The sequence below is a fragment of the Triturus cristatus genome, chromosome 1_2 (assembly GCF_964204655.1).
Source record: "Triturus cristatus chromosome 1_2, aTriCri1.1, whole genome shotgun sequence".
In the NCBI taxonomy this organism is placed as follows: domain Eukaryota; kingdom Metazoa; phylum Chordata; class Amphibia; order Caudata; family Salamandridae; genus Triturus; species Triturus cristatus.
The window spans coordinates 218,713,549-218,727,720 of NC_140580.1; the positions used below are offsets into that span (position 1 = coordinate 218,713,549).

General features: G+C 40.3%; 1 protein-coding gene across 1 annotated transcript; it reads left to right on the forward strand.

The window, feature by feature from the left end:
• Positions 1–1,973: 1,973 nt before the first annotated feature.
• LOC146867071 (E3 SUMO-protein ligase KIAA1586-like) lies at positions 1,974–3,380 on the forward strand. Its single transcript, XM_085619870.1, has one exon. It carries the CDS (start codon positions 1,974–1,976, stop codon positions 3,378–3,380), a length of 1,407 nt encoding a protein of 468 aa, XP_085475996.1.
• The last annotated feature ends 10,792 nt before the right edge of the window (positions 3,381–14,172 follow it).

Sequence of the window (14,172 nt, forward strand, 5' to 3'; positions counted from 1 at the left end):
GGAATCCTTCAATCCGATTCCTACCATATGTTGTTTCTCAGTATACCCTGCAAATGTATGGATAATGGGCATGACAGTCATTCCAATATACTTATGATAAAACATGCATATCAATGAGGTGGCATGGAAATTAGCCAGGCAAATTAATTTGGGTGTTTTTAGTGCTCAAAAAGGATTGGACACTGTAAATTCCCTCTGATAAGCCCCCTCTCTAATAAGAAAATGTCCCCATTATAGAAACCAAAAATACAAGAAAACTTGCACCGGGCCGGAAGGTGGCGCTATGTTGAAATTCATATTTATGCCATAATGAGCCCCTCTATATGACATATATATTTCAATCAGTGAGCAAAAGTTTTAGATTAGAACACAATGAAAACTGCGATGTGTTGCCACTTTTGAAGCAATTCCACAAAATAGAAATACAATTAATATTATAGGGCAAACCATTGAGATATAAAACAATGTTTTTGGGCCTTCTATTTTCTGAAATGTAGAAGGACATGGCTAATGGCTTGAGTGCCTTTCTTTAACATTTTCATGCGTTCTGGCCTGGGTGCCTTTGTGTGACGTTTCCATGATTTCTGGCCTGGGGCCTTTGTGTGACGTTTCCATGATTTCTGTCCTGGGGGCCTTTGTGTGACGTTTCCATGCTTCCTTGTCTGAGTATTTATGTGTGAGGTTTCCATGCTTTTTGGCATGGGTGCTTATGTGTGACATTTCCATGGTTTATGGCCTGGAATGGATGCTTATGTGTGACACACACATTTCCATGGTTTATCGCATGGGTGCTTGTGTAACATTTCCATGATTTCTGGCTTGGGTACCTTTGTGTGACGTTTCCATGCTTCCTTGTCTGAGTACTTATGTGTGAGATTTCCATGCTTTCTGGCCTGGGTGCTTATGTCAGGTCATCATTTACGATTTACTTTGCTTAGAAAGTTAATACATCTAAATATGTAATGGAAAATGTGTTGTGCACCATTGGATTTTCTTTTTACAAAATGTCCTTGAAGGGAGAATTCCCCCCATGCAAACACCTCTAGCAGTCATTAAGCTTGCTGCGCTCGCTTGCTACACACCGTAAGGGGGCTGGTCTAACAAAACTTGCCAGGGTTGCCGTGAGTTCCCAGTCTGGCCTGGAGTGTTGATTAATTAATCATTTTTGTGAATCACAGTGCGCAACTAAGTCTGCACACTGCCACCTCACCCTGCTTTTGTTGTAATACCAGAAGCCAAAACTTGAGAGGGAGACAGACTTTAAAGACTTTGTGTGTCTTTCGAGTGAATACTGCAGGGCTGCCAGGGGTATGATTTGGAAAAGGCCTGAATTTGGGTGGGCACAGTAGGATCCATTTGGATTGTTCATGTAGTCAGTCATGGATGTTTATATATGTGCAGATAAATATTATTTGTGCATGTTACGTAGATGAATTGACATCACACTTCGCACATGTCTAGCGTGTTTTCTTTCACTTTGCTTCCCTAGAATGTCACACAGTGGACAGAAGAAGATTTCAAGCTACTTCACAAAATGTAAGCCCAAGTTTGATGAGGAGCCTGCTAGCAAACTTGCTAAAAAAGACCATGCACTTCCAGTGGATGAAGGGAAGAAGGAAGATGAAGTGCGAGAGAAGGCACTAGATGAGAGTGACACCACTACTAGCAGCAGCGTTATCATCACCCCAACAGAAGAAAAGACACAAGATAGTCCTCTTAGAGATGAGCAGCATCATGCTGTTGAGATTGCTGTAGAGACGTAGGAAACTCCAAGCACTAGCAAACAGTTTGACATATCACGTAAACCACATTCAGACAGAGTTTTTAGGAAAGGCATTCTTTCTAAAGGTTGGAAACATGACCAAAAAATATATTTCCAACGCAAGCATCCATGGTTAATTGTTAAAGGCCCTAACCTTGGCTGTTATGTGTGTCGCCAAGTCCGTGATCTTGGTGCTGAGAAATCCAGAGGAATGAAATTGTCCAAAGAATGGACTGAGTGTACTGTGAAGGCATATGGCACCAATGTAGAACAGCAGCAGAAATCATTGAGGAAAAAGATTAGAGAACATGCAGAAAGCAAGGCTCATCTTGCAACTTTAAAGATCTTAGAAAACGCTAAGAGAGATCCTTTATTGCAAGTGACTGCAAAAGCGCAATCTTTACAAATGTCAGCAACAGCCAGAATATTCCGTGTAGCTTGTAAGGAAGCAAAGCGAAACAGGCTAGCGTATGGTTTTGAAATGGAGATAGACTGCCATCAGTTGAATGGACTGGCTATGGGGCGAATTCTGCACTCGAATGTAGCTTGCTCAAACATACAACGCCACATATCCTCAGAAATGAAGAGGAAGATATTTGCCAAAATTATTGAGCTTTCCTCAAAAGTAAGTCTTTTACTAGATGAAGCCACTGCGTTAAATAGGAAACCTGGCATGGAATCCCCAGCTAATATGTTTGTTGACCTCACTGAGCTGAGTGATTTGTCAGCTGATGGCATAGTAAACAGTTTACTGTCTGCACTAAAAAAAGATCCAGTTAATATAAGTGAGGACTTTCTCTCCAAATGCCTGGTTTCAGTTGCCTGTGATGGAGCTTCAGTGATGTTTGGCTGCCACAGTGGTGTTATAAAGAGGTTGCAAGAAAAAATCTCTTCCAATATTGTAGCCTGGCACTGCTCAGCACATCGCCTGGAACTTGCCGTTCATGATGTCATAAAAGATATTGGTGCTACAAATCATTTCAAAAACGTACTCGATAAGCTGTGTTCTCTATTTTCCACCTCTGTTAAAAACCGTTTGGAGCTAAAGGAATGTGCTGAAGCTCTTGATGTTCAGCTTTGCAGAATAGGTAGAGTGTTAGATACAAGCTTCAGAACAGTGGAGGCTATTTGGAATGCTTATTCTTCTATCTACAAGCACTTTACTAGTGCAGCTGATGATGGTTCCCGTGACAGTCCAACACAAAATATGTACACAGGCCTAGGAAGGCGGTTATCATCTATCCAGTTTGTTGCTAATCTTGGCCTCATGTATGATGCTCTTCAGGAGTTATCGCTCGAGTTACAGAAACGTGATTCTACAATCATTGATTCTCATTGGGCTATTTGTCGACAAATAGCAGTGTTTGAAGCAATGGTAGACAGGCAAGGGAACCATTTCTCACAATGTAAAAAGGCCATGGAAGAAAATATATTCCAAGGTGTGATGCTGCACAAAGGAAAGACCACTGACAAAATCATTGAACAGGGTCAGTTTTTTCTTAGCCTTGCAGTAAATCTAAGACATCGTTTGTTGTCTACAGGAGGAACTAATTCTGCTGACAAAAAGGCTGAGTATGATACATTGATTAACGAAGTGAAAGTTTTATACAAACAGTAATGGCCTGATGAGCTACCTGTTCTTTATGGCGAAAGTGATATTGAGTCTCTGTGTAAAAGATTCAACATTGCCAGCCGGGAAACCATACGTGCTTACAGAGAGTATAGCAATCTGGAGGAAAATAAATTAAAAAGCAGTTCAAGGAACTTTTGATGGCCTTACACACTATTGCTATCAGTACTGCAGAATGTGAGCGGGGCTTTTCTCAAATGAATCTTATATGCACATCTTCAAGAGCATCATTGGTGACTGAAACAATATCTTCTTTAATGTTTTTTAATCTTGTTGGTCCACCATTTAGGAGATTCAACCCATTCCCCTATGTTCAGTCCTGGCTTGCAAAGGGACGAAGATCAGCTGATGACACTAGGAGTAAAGCAAGGAAAGAGGAAGACTTGGAATGCAGTAGCAATTTAGACTGTTTCTGGGCTTTTCTAGAAAAATAGATGTAGCCCATTCCAACTGAAAAAATGTGTCATTGCAATGTTTTGGAAAAGTTAGGCTTTACTGTATTTGGATAGTTAATGGTTCTAGTTTATATAGGTTATTTATTTGCATTTAGAACACTTTGTTGACAGTGTCAATGTATTTAATATTTTGTTATATTTATGTCTCTTCCTTCTTTGGATGTTATATTTATTGTTCTATTAAATATATTTTATTTATTTTGTTTTTATAAGACTTAACTTGTTTTTTTGTTTTTCATTTTAGAACATGTATTTATTTGTATTTATATATTTTATTTTTAGTTATTGTGTCTTTATATAATTACATTTTGTATGGCACTATGGTCATTTTGCACTAATAATAGGTATGACTTATTTAAGATAAGGTTAAATTCAAACTGCCCAGCCAGTACCTATTCCTTTGCCCTGGTACCTCAAGGACTTTTTGGATCACATTTTTCTTTGCTTTATGTTAAGAAACAAATCTTTAATTAAAAAGTCATATTTTGAACATATGCCTCTTTTCTGATCTCTGTGTTGTCTGTGTCATACAGAACTACATAGTTCCATGTTTTTTTTACTATTCTGAATATCTAATAAATGCACATATAGCTCCAGGGGAGTAAGTTATAGTAACAAGCCCAATTGTTAATCATCCTTTTTTTTTCTCTAAAAGTAATCGCTTTAACCGAATACTCTACTATACTGATTAACCCCATACCCCTTCAGCCACTGAAAGTGACAGTGGCTGACTCATTCAAGTGTATTGCATGATTTTATTCAGTTTATCTGTTTGGACTGGTGTTTTCACAACATTTTGTTTTATTTTGTCACATAACTTAAGCTATGTCAAAGTTGTATCTTTGAACTCATAGACTCTGTTAAAAATGGCATGCCCTACCCCCAGTATTGTCCTTTCCCCAAATCAGCACACAGAGCACTGACATTTTCCCTTTTCAATGCATTAGTGGTTTTAGCTAATTTATTCCAAAATTGTTCTTTAAATGGACTTTTGCTTTAATCTTTTTCAAAATGGTTCACGGGGAACCTCCAATCAAAACCTTACTATGAGGACGGCTCACTTTCTGAAATTCAGATCAGGTATTATATTTGATTTTTCGCAGTGCCAGTTGAAGATGTGGGTGGAGCTAATAGAGTAAGTGGGTGGAGCCTGGAAAAAGTGGGTGTGGCCTCCGACAAACATTTGAGCACCTACACTTCATATTTTACAAATTAAGCGCTGCCTATGAGTGGGGTGGCAGGGGTGATGGGCAACATAAGCCCTATGAGTGGGGGTGGCAGCGGTGATGGGCAACAGGTCCCCTATGAGTAGGGGGTGGCAGGGGTGATGGGCAACATAAGTCCTATGAGTGGGGGTGGCAGGGGTGATGGACAACAGGTCCCCTATGAGTGGGGGTGGCAGTAGTGCTGGGCAACATAATCCCTATGTGTGGGGGTGGCAGGGGTGATGAGCAACATAAGCCCTATGAGTGGGGGTGGCAGGGGTGATGAGTAGCAGGTCCCCTATGAGTGGGGGTGGCAGGGGTGATGGGCAACAGGTCCCCTATGAGTGAGGGTGGCAGGGGTGATGGGCAACATTAGCTCTATGAGTGGGGGTGGCAGGGGTGATGGGCAACAGGTCCCCTATGAGTGGGGGTGGCAGTAGTGCTGGGCAACATAAGCCCTATGAGTGGGGGTGGCAGGGGTGATGGGCAACAGAAGCCCTCAAGAGTGGGGGTGGCAGGGGTGATGGGCAACAGGTCCTCTATGAGTGGGGGTGGCAGGGGTGATGGGCAATATAAGCCCTATGAGTGGGGGTGGCAGGGGTGATGGGCAACAGGTCCCCTATGGGTGGGGGTGGCAGGGGTGATGGGCAACATAAGCCCTATGAGTGGGGTGGCAGGGGTGATGGGCAATAGGTCCCCTATGAGTGGGGGTGGCAGGGGTGATGGGCAAAAGGTCCCCAATGAGTGCGGGTGGCAGTAGTGCTGGGCAACATAAGACCTGTGAGTGGGGGTGGCAGGGGTGATGGGCAACATAAGCCCTATGAGTGGGGGTGGCAGGGGTGATGGGCAACTGGTCTCCTATGAGTGAGGGTGGCAGGGGTGATGGGCAACATGAGCCCTAGGGGTGGGGGTGGTAGTGGTGCTGGCCATACAACCCCTATGATGGCCTGTTGTTAGTGGCCAGGATGTGGATCCCCTGTGTGTGTGTGCCATTTTGCGGGTACGTGTCATTTGTTCGTGTGGTAGGTGTCTGACTTACCGTCTGCGCCGTCCGCGTCTGTTCCTGATCCGGTCATAGATGTAGAGTACTGGAATGACCTGTGCGATGGGATTCATGATGTGTTCATCTCATACACACTGCTTGCTGCTCCGTCTCGTACCCGTTGCAAGCTGGTCCGTCTCGTAGCCGTGGATTGAGTTGTGGCGCGAATTGTAGCTGATATGATTCTTTTGCCGGGTGCTGTGACCTGCTGTACGTGGTGAGCCGTCTGGTGCGTAGGAAGTACGCATCATACTTGTCAGGGCAGAAACTGCTATGGATACTGCCTCCGGGCGACTCGGTTCTGCGTTAGGAGTTACGGTTCGGACGGAGAATGGAGGTTGAATCACAGCCTACATTTCGGTCGGGTTTTTGGCAGTTATGCGCATCGTACTACATCAACAGTACGGACCGGCTACGGGTACGTGTCGGTCGCAAGGTAAGGCTACGGACAGCTCTAGGAGAGCTTTCTGACCCGGATCGGAATCAACCCCATAATTGTAATTATACAAAAATAATTTTAGATTGATATATAAACAATATCTAAATGCAATTTTAGTACTAAATCATCATGTAATTTATATGAAAATATTTTTGGGTTTTGTAAATTTTTCTGTAACTCTGTTCCATTGTTCAAATTTTTTATACATGACTGCTGTACTTTTTATATCATAATTTTTACATTTTGTATTTACTATATATTAAATAACTCTATATTTTGTGTATACTAATAACTAATTTATACTTAAAAAATGTATCTGATTTTTTTTTTTAAACAGTGAAAAAAAGTCCTTTCATATATTCCCTTTATTTTTCTCTGGGGATTTAATAATTTTTTTTAGTAACGTTTAGCAACCATTTTCTTTTTACTGCTACCTCCCATTTTGTAGTCATTTCTCTCATTTTTACTATATTTTCCTGGTAGGAGTTCGCCGGAACAGGCAGAACTTTATGAAGAGTTTTTTTTAGGGTTTTGAGGTTAGGGTAGTTGTAAACCTTAGGTATAGTGTTGTGTGGGGGGTTTTCATAGATTTATTTGTCTTTGTTGTAGTGCTGTTCACTTGTGTGTTGGCCTAGGTGTAGGTAGAGTTTGTTAATAGTGTATTGTTATGTTTTTTAATATTTTGTTATTTTGTGTGCTTTGATGATTAAATGTGATGAATATGCTATTTTTACAATTACTGTTTTTGCAGGTTGGTATTCTGTTTTACTTTTCACGTTTTCAATTGCCAATGTTGTTTTTGAACATTTTTTTATTTTCTTTTCTAATGATATCAATTTTGTCTTGTAGTAAACCTATATATTGTTGTTTGATTTCCTTTCTTATTTCGGTTCCCAGGAGTGTTTTTAAACACTTTTATTTTTATAGTTCATGACGATTTAGGACAGCTTTGATGAATCTCTGTTGGACTAGCTTATTTTTGATTTTTTTGGGGCTTGTGTTTCTTTTTCCATTTTTGATGGATTATACTATTTGATTACATGGATACGGAGGAGGATTTGCAGTTACAGAATAGTAAGCACTATGTAAGTAATTTTTTCTGGGTGGGAAATACTTTATTTTGTTAATTAGGGCAGTTTTATGTGAACACTATTTAATACAATATATTTTATGAGTTATAATTAATTTTTACAATACAGTTTATGTCATAGCCGATGTTTGTGGTTGTTGAGATTTATATTTTAATATAAGTAATATACATAGTATGTTTATTCATCAGCTTTTTTCCCAAATATAGTTGATTTTTTTTTTTTGGGCTGATGTTAAAAAAAATCTATATTATTATATATGTTTTATGTTGGATTGGATTATGTTTTTAATTTTGGGGTATTTGTAAGTTATTATTTATTTTATAGTAGGGTTTTAGATATTGATTCTAAGTGTAGTACTCCTTTGTTGTTCATAGATGGTTATACTTTACATTGTATCCTGTTGTGCATTGTAGTGGTTTGTTTTCTAATTTTTTGTTTAATTTGGGTTACTGATTGTTCCATTCGTAGTTGTGGTACCTTTGGGTTTATTTTGTGCGTCTACAAATTTATAGAGTTTAGGTTGGGGTCTGCCTAGTGTGGATTAGAAGGTATTTTGTCATCCTTCCACTGGGTGGTTTGTTTTGGCTTCCAGTGCCACAATGTTGTCATAGGCATTTCACCATGTTATTTGGAATGGGTTGCTGTCTGTGTACAGAGTGGTGCAGTCTTCAAAATAATCCATTGAGGAGCTTAGTTTGTGTTAATTGCATGCTACGTGCTACGAAGGAGTAGTCCCAGGATGAGCAACGAGCAAGGAGGTGCTGCCGCTTCAGTCCATGACTCACTCGGAGCTCGAGCCCAAGCCCCAGGCTCCCTGATCCATTTTCTGGCTGCTGCCTCCACCCTCTAAGGCCTCCTACTGTGTCAGCACCAGCGGAGACCAGAGACCGGAGACCAGAGGAGAGGAGAGTGGGGACTGCCTCAAGTAAGTCTTCTCAGACCCCGGGTGGAAGTGTAGTGAGGACTGCAATTTATACGTACATTGCTAAGTTAGCACAACCGCGTTAGATGTTAGAAAGCCATCTTGCCACTTTTGCTGCTTTTTTCCTTTAAATGGGTTTTTTTCTCTCTTTTTTCTCTTCGAACTTTCACTGCCCTTATATGGATTCACAATGTGTGCCCTTAGTTCCGTTCTATCGAACTTGAACTCTGTGTTCCTTAATTATACCCCTATTAGTTAGTGGTCCGATCAAGGGGGAGTGTAGTGAGGACTGCAATTTATACGTACATTGCTAAGTTAGCACAACCGCGTTAGATGTTAGAAAGCCATCTTGCCACTTTTGCTGCTTTTGCATAGGACACTGCAGTTACATGTTATTATTTGAGAAATGCTTGCTCGCCTTTGCTTCACATGAGAACTGTCTGTTGTTCACATCCCTAACAGTGAGCTGCAACCTTGGTCTGAACATTGTGTAAAGAAACAGTCTGGGTCGCTAGACGGTGCATGTTTTTGGGTTCAGGTTGATCGGCCCACTATTTACCCATAACACGCACGCAGCTGCAAATACCTGAGAGTCGAGCGCTTTTAATGTTGCAGGCTGCTTGCTTGATTCATTCATTCGGAAGAAGAGCTTTCCCAGGAGCAGAGTATACCTGATCCTGTGATGTGATTCCACTAAGCTGATCTTTACGGTATGGGGTTCCCCATTCAAGCCTAGAGACCTTCTATTAGTCTAATAATAATAATAATATTAGTTTACTAGCGAAAGGAAGGTGGCTGCAATCCACTGTCATTTTATTATGATTTCTCCTTTCATTTTCTATGGTATTGTAACTATGCTGATGGTTTTGATTTTAATCATTTGTCTGCTTATGTTAATCAAAGTACTGCATCTTAGGACATGAGGTTTATAAAATAAACTCTTTAAACTTTACCGTGTCTCTGTTTACTCTTGTTGTGGACTGATATGAGAATAATAACAAACAGGTATTTATGATTCCCACCATTCCTGAGAATACACTAAGTTGCTTGTTCTGGGTTGTCTATACATTGGGACCGCCGAGATAAAATCGGATAACGAATGGGACACTGATGCTGGTCGGATAAGGGGTTCTGGGTTCTGAGGTGAGTTTTTGGTACACCACAATTCACTGAGGTCCTGGTTTCCTGTGCATAGTTCTGTGCATGAGCAGAATCCCTGCAACAGAAGTTGCTAGAAGAGAGGCCACATCAGAGGAGCGTTTTGATAAGAGAAGCGTCGACAACGGTCAGGTAACGGCCTGTCAAGTTCACCCTCTGCCCTGTGCTGGTTGCCTCCAGTTTCTGCATTTTGGCAGCTGAATTGTTTAGAGGAAGCTGCTACAATGACCACAGTAACTGCAATTTACCACGGACAGAGAACAGCCTGAAGGGGGCCCGCATTTAGTCATGTGGTTGGTGAGTTCGGGTCCTGTATCACGGAAGTGGCCCGGCTAGGACTGGATGTGGCTTGTGATCAGGTTAGCCACCCCCCAGCCGTCAAGACTTTGAGACTTTGAGAGGCCAGCGTAGGGTCACAGGCATTCTGTGGCATAAGGCAGATTACCCTAAGCCAGAGGTATTCAAACTTTTTTGATCTGAGCCCCCACTAAGCAAAATGTTTTAATGTCAAGCCCCCCTCCAAAGCTTTACGGCAAGGATTGGGTGAGTGGGAGGGAAAGGGCTGAGCATAGGGGGCATGGATTATTAAATCATTTCAGGAGTACATTTTTGATAGCTCATCAACCACACTAAATATGAGACTTCGAAAATAGCAAATGAATCAAACATAAACAGCTATTGACCCCAAAATACTTCCCCCAATAATTGAGGTGTTGTGAGCTCCTCACACTACTGGACCTCAAAGCCAGAAAAGAAGCCACAGTGGTAGGGACAATTTGCGCAGAGAAATGTAATATCCGTGCTTGAGTAAATGAGAACCCTTGCTACTAGGTAAGCAATACGACAACCACCAATGTCGTAAACTAGGCAAACCAAGTTTGCCCTAAACATCAACAATTTTTGAAAACCGAGCAATAGGGTTCAAAGTAAAGTCCAAGTAATGGTTCTAGTGCACATCGAAAGAAATCTCAAATAAGTTCCAATTGTTCAAGTCTTGTCTTTATTTCTTGACAGAGCTTCTTCGATGCAAGCCCCCTGTCAGCCAACACGTGTTTCATCCTGACTATGTTAGGTCATGGACTTCATCAGGGCTGCAGGCAAAAAAATATAATAACCATAATCCATTTGTGTATATTACTAATCAGAAAAACATTCATACATCTATACTGACATGATAAGCTATAGTAATACTAATACAATTAATTGTGCCAGTTGACCTAATAGGTACAAATGATGGTCGGAGCAAGACATGTGAAGTGTGTATTCACCGAAAAGTAAAGGTTGTATTCTGTGATTATAGGAAAGGAGGTAAAACGCCAGAAGGGGAATAAATATATTAGGAAAGAACCTAATAAAGAACCATTAGTTGTGAATATCATAAGTGAAGAAAGATCAAGAAGCTGTATAGACCTTAAAAGAACGACAACCACTATCCTAATCACTAGTGTCCTAAGTAGAGGCAAAAGAAAGAGAAATATTAGTAACACCTTATTGTCGGTGACCCGCCAGTGTAATTAGATCAATACCAAGTGTATCCTAGTTAACTTAAGTCATGCTGCAAGTATCAACCAAATAATATATTAAACTCACCAATACTTGGTATGATCAAGGGCTTTTACTATTAAATCCAGAAGCCTAATGCTGCGTCCACTTGCTATAAATGAACAAGAAAATAACATAAGTAGTATTCAGTCCAATGTAAGGTCCTATGTTAAACGCTAGTTATAAATATATCAAAGAGCATACCAATAAATCTCAGGCGGTAGGCTTATTGCAAAATCTTCAAGTGTAACGATCTGTGGTATTCCGCGCTATTAATCAGTCATGTACCCTAAAGTAAAAAGAGAAACCGAACTTAAGCTCACTTGTCCGCTGATGCCAGGGACACTAGTTCGAAAAGGCTATCGTCAAAAATCAATGGGCAAAGATAATCTCGCCAGCAATCGGCCAAGAGAAAACATAATATCGATGTAATACCGCTAATGGGATAAAATTAACCCCTAAAGTAATGGCAAGACAATTTAATAAGCCCAATTCGCTCCTATGCTATATCCATCCCAAGTTAACACTTCAAACGGTAGATGTATCATGAATAATCTCATCGTACTAGAACTTCGCTTACCTCATCGTGTTCAAACCGGTCCTATATCTCGACCGCATATAATCATCTCGGCGTCAGCAACGAGCGCCATCTTGAGATGGGAATAAGTAGTCCAATTAGATAACGGACTATGTGGTGCAACTCTCATGTTACCGTTAAGCGCCATATTGGAACGGTTAACGAACAGCGTAAATCATAATAGTAAATTAAACTGAATATGGCCCAGCTAAATTGAACAATAATATATACAGATAAGGTTGTCTATACCTAATTTCTTCTCATTGCAGTTGCTGGCTACCAGTACATGAAAATTAGCGCACCATATTAGATTGGGATCATCGCGTCAACCTAAAAGTCTCTACGTGACGCGCCATCTTTCTGAAAATTGGGACATCTGCAATGTTTACATTGAGTGTTCACTATCAAAATTAGTACTTGACAAATATTAAAACTGAACCCACCATCTAAAGAGTTTATCTCAATTTAGGTAATTAAAGAGTGTTAAGCAATCGGTAGATATGCAATATATTGATTGTTAGTTATCTATTGAGTAATTTGTTGATTCCGAAGAAAAGAAAAAGAAAGGAAAGGAAAGGACGAGTTACCAGAAACCAGAACCAAAATACACCCCACCATAGCAGATTCACTGTGAGGCAAGTTATACGGTAATGATCAGCATAGTACTTCGTATACACTATTATGAACAAGATAATACAGTTCTCCAGTAAATACATTGAGAGGCTAAAAGAGGCAACACATAATAAAGTCGCAAAGGGTAATTCACAGTAACTGTATCATATTTAACAGTGATGTTTACGGCTAACATTATTATCAGAGGCTAACGTGAGTAGGAGACATATAGAAGCACATTCAATTATGTACCCAAAAAGTACTGTAATTCATTTTCAATATTAATCCCCATATTCACCGCATGTAGCCTCAGAATCCAGCGTGCTTCAGACTGCCGCAGCTTTAGTTCTCGATTTCCACCTCTGATGTCACTAGGTACTGATTCTAATGCGTGGAATTTAAATTTCTGAGATTTGTTCTGCTCTGAGCATTCTAAGGCATGATGAACTATAGGGTATCTGTCATCCATATTTTTCAATGCTCTAAAGTGTTCCGCAATTCGAATTTTAAGGTTCCTAACCGTACTGCCCACATAAATCATCGAGCAATTGCAAATAATAACATAGACAACAAATTTGGTGTTACAATTGATGTACTGAGTTATGTGAAACTTTCTGGATCCATTATAAGAAAATTCTTTAGTTCCTGATAAGGCATGTTTGCACATGCTGCAATCTCCGCATTTATGAAAACCCAAGCTTCTACTCTGTAGCCAAGAGATAGTTTCATCTTTTTTCTTCGGATAGCTTGGGCTGACCATATTACGGATTGTTAAACCTTTACGGTAGGTAAGGCTTGGGTAATTGGTCAGGATCTTGTTAAGATCAGAGTCTGATGTAAGAAGACTCCAATGACGTTTGAGTATATTGAATACTTTGTGAGACCAAGGGTGGAAATTTGTTACCATTCTCACTAACTGTTCTTGTCTGCCCTTAATGTTATGATTTGATTTTAAAGTATCATTTCTGTTGAGAAGACTAGCTCGTTTTTTTGCTCTCTCAATTATATTTTTGTCATAACCCCTGTCCAAAAATCTCTCTTCAATATCTGTTATACAGTTAGAAAAATCAGTGTCCTTACTGCAGTTACGGCGTGCTCTGTAAAAATTCTCCATAGGGAATCGAGTTAATTTGCGTCCTTGGATGAGCACTTGCTGCATGCAGAACTAATATGGTGCGCTAATTTTCATGTACTGGTAGCCAGCAACTGCAATGAGAAGAAATTAGGTATAGACAACCTTATCTGTATATATTATTGTTCAATTTAGCTGGGCCATATTCAGTTTAATTTACTATTATGATTTACGCTGTTCGTTAACCGTTCCAATATGGCGCTTAACGGTAACATGAGAGTTGCACCACATAGTCCGTTATCTAATTGGACTACTTATTCCCATCTCAAGATGGCGCTCGTTGCTGACGCCGAGATGATTATATGCGGTCGAGATATAGGACCGGTTTGAACACGATGAGGTAAGCGAAGTTCTAGTACGATGAGATTATTCATGATACATCTACCGTTTGAAGTGTTAACTTGGGATGGATATAGCATAGGAGCGAATTGGGCTTATTAAATTGTCTTGCCATTACTTTAGGGGTTAATTTTATCCCATTAGCGGTATTACATCGATATTATGTTTTCTCTTGGCCGATTGCTGGCGAGATTATCTTTGCCCATTGATTTTTGACGATAGCCTTTTCGAACTAGTGTCCCTGGCATCAGCGGACAAGTGAGCTT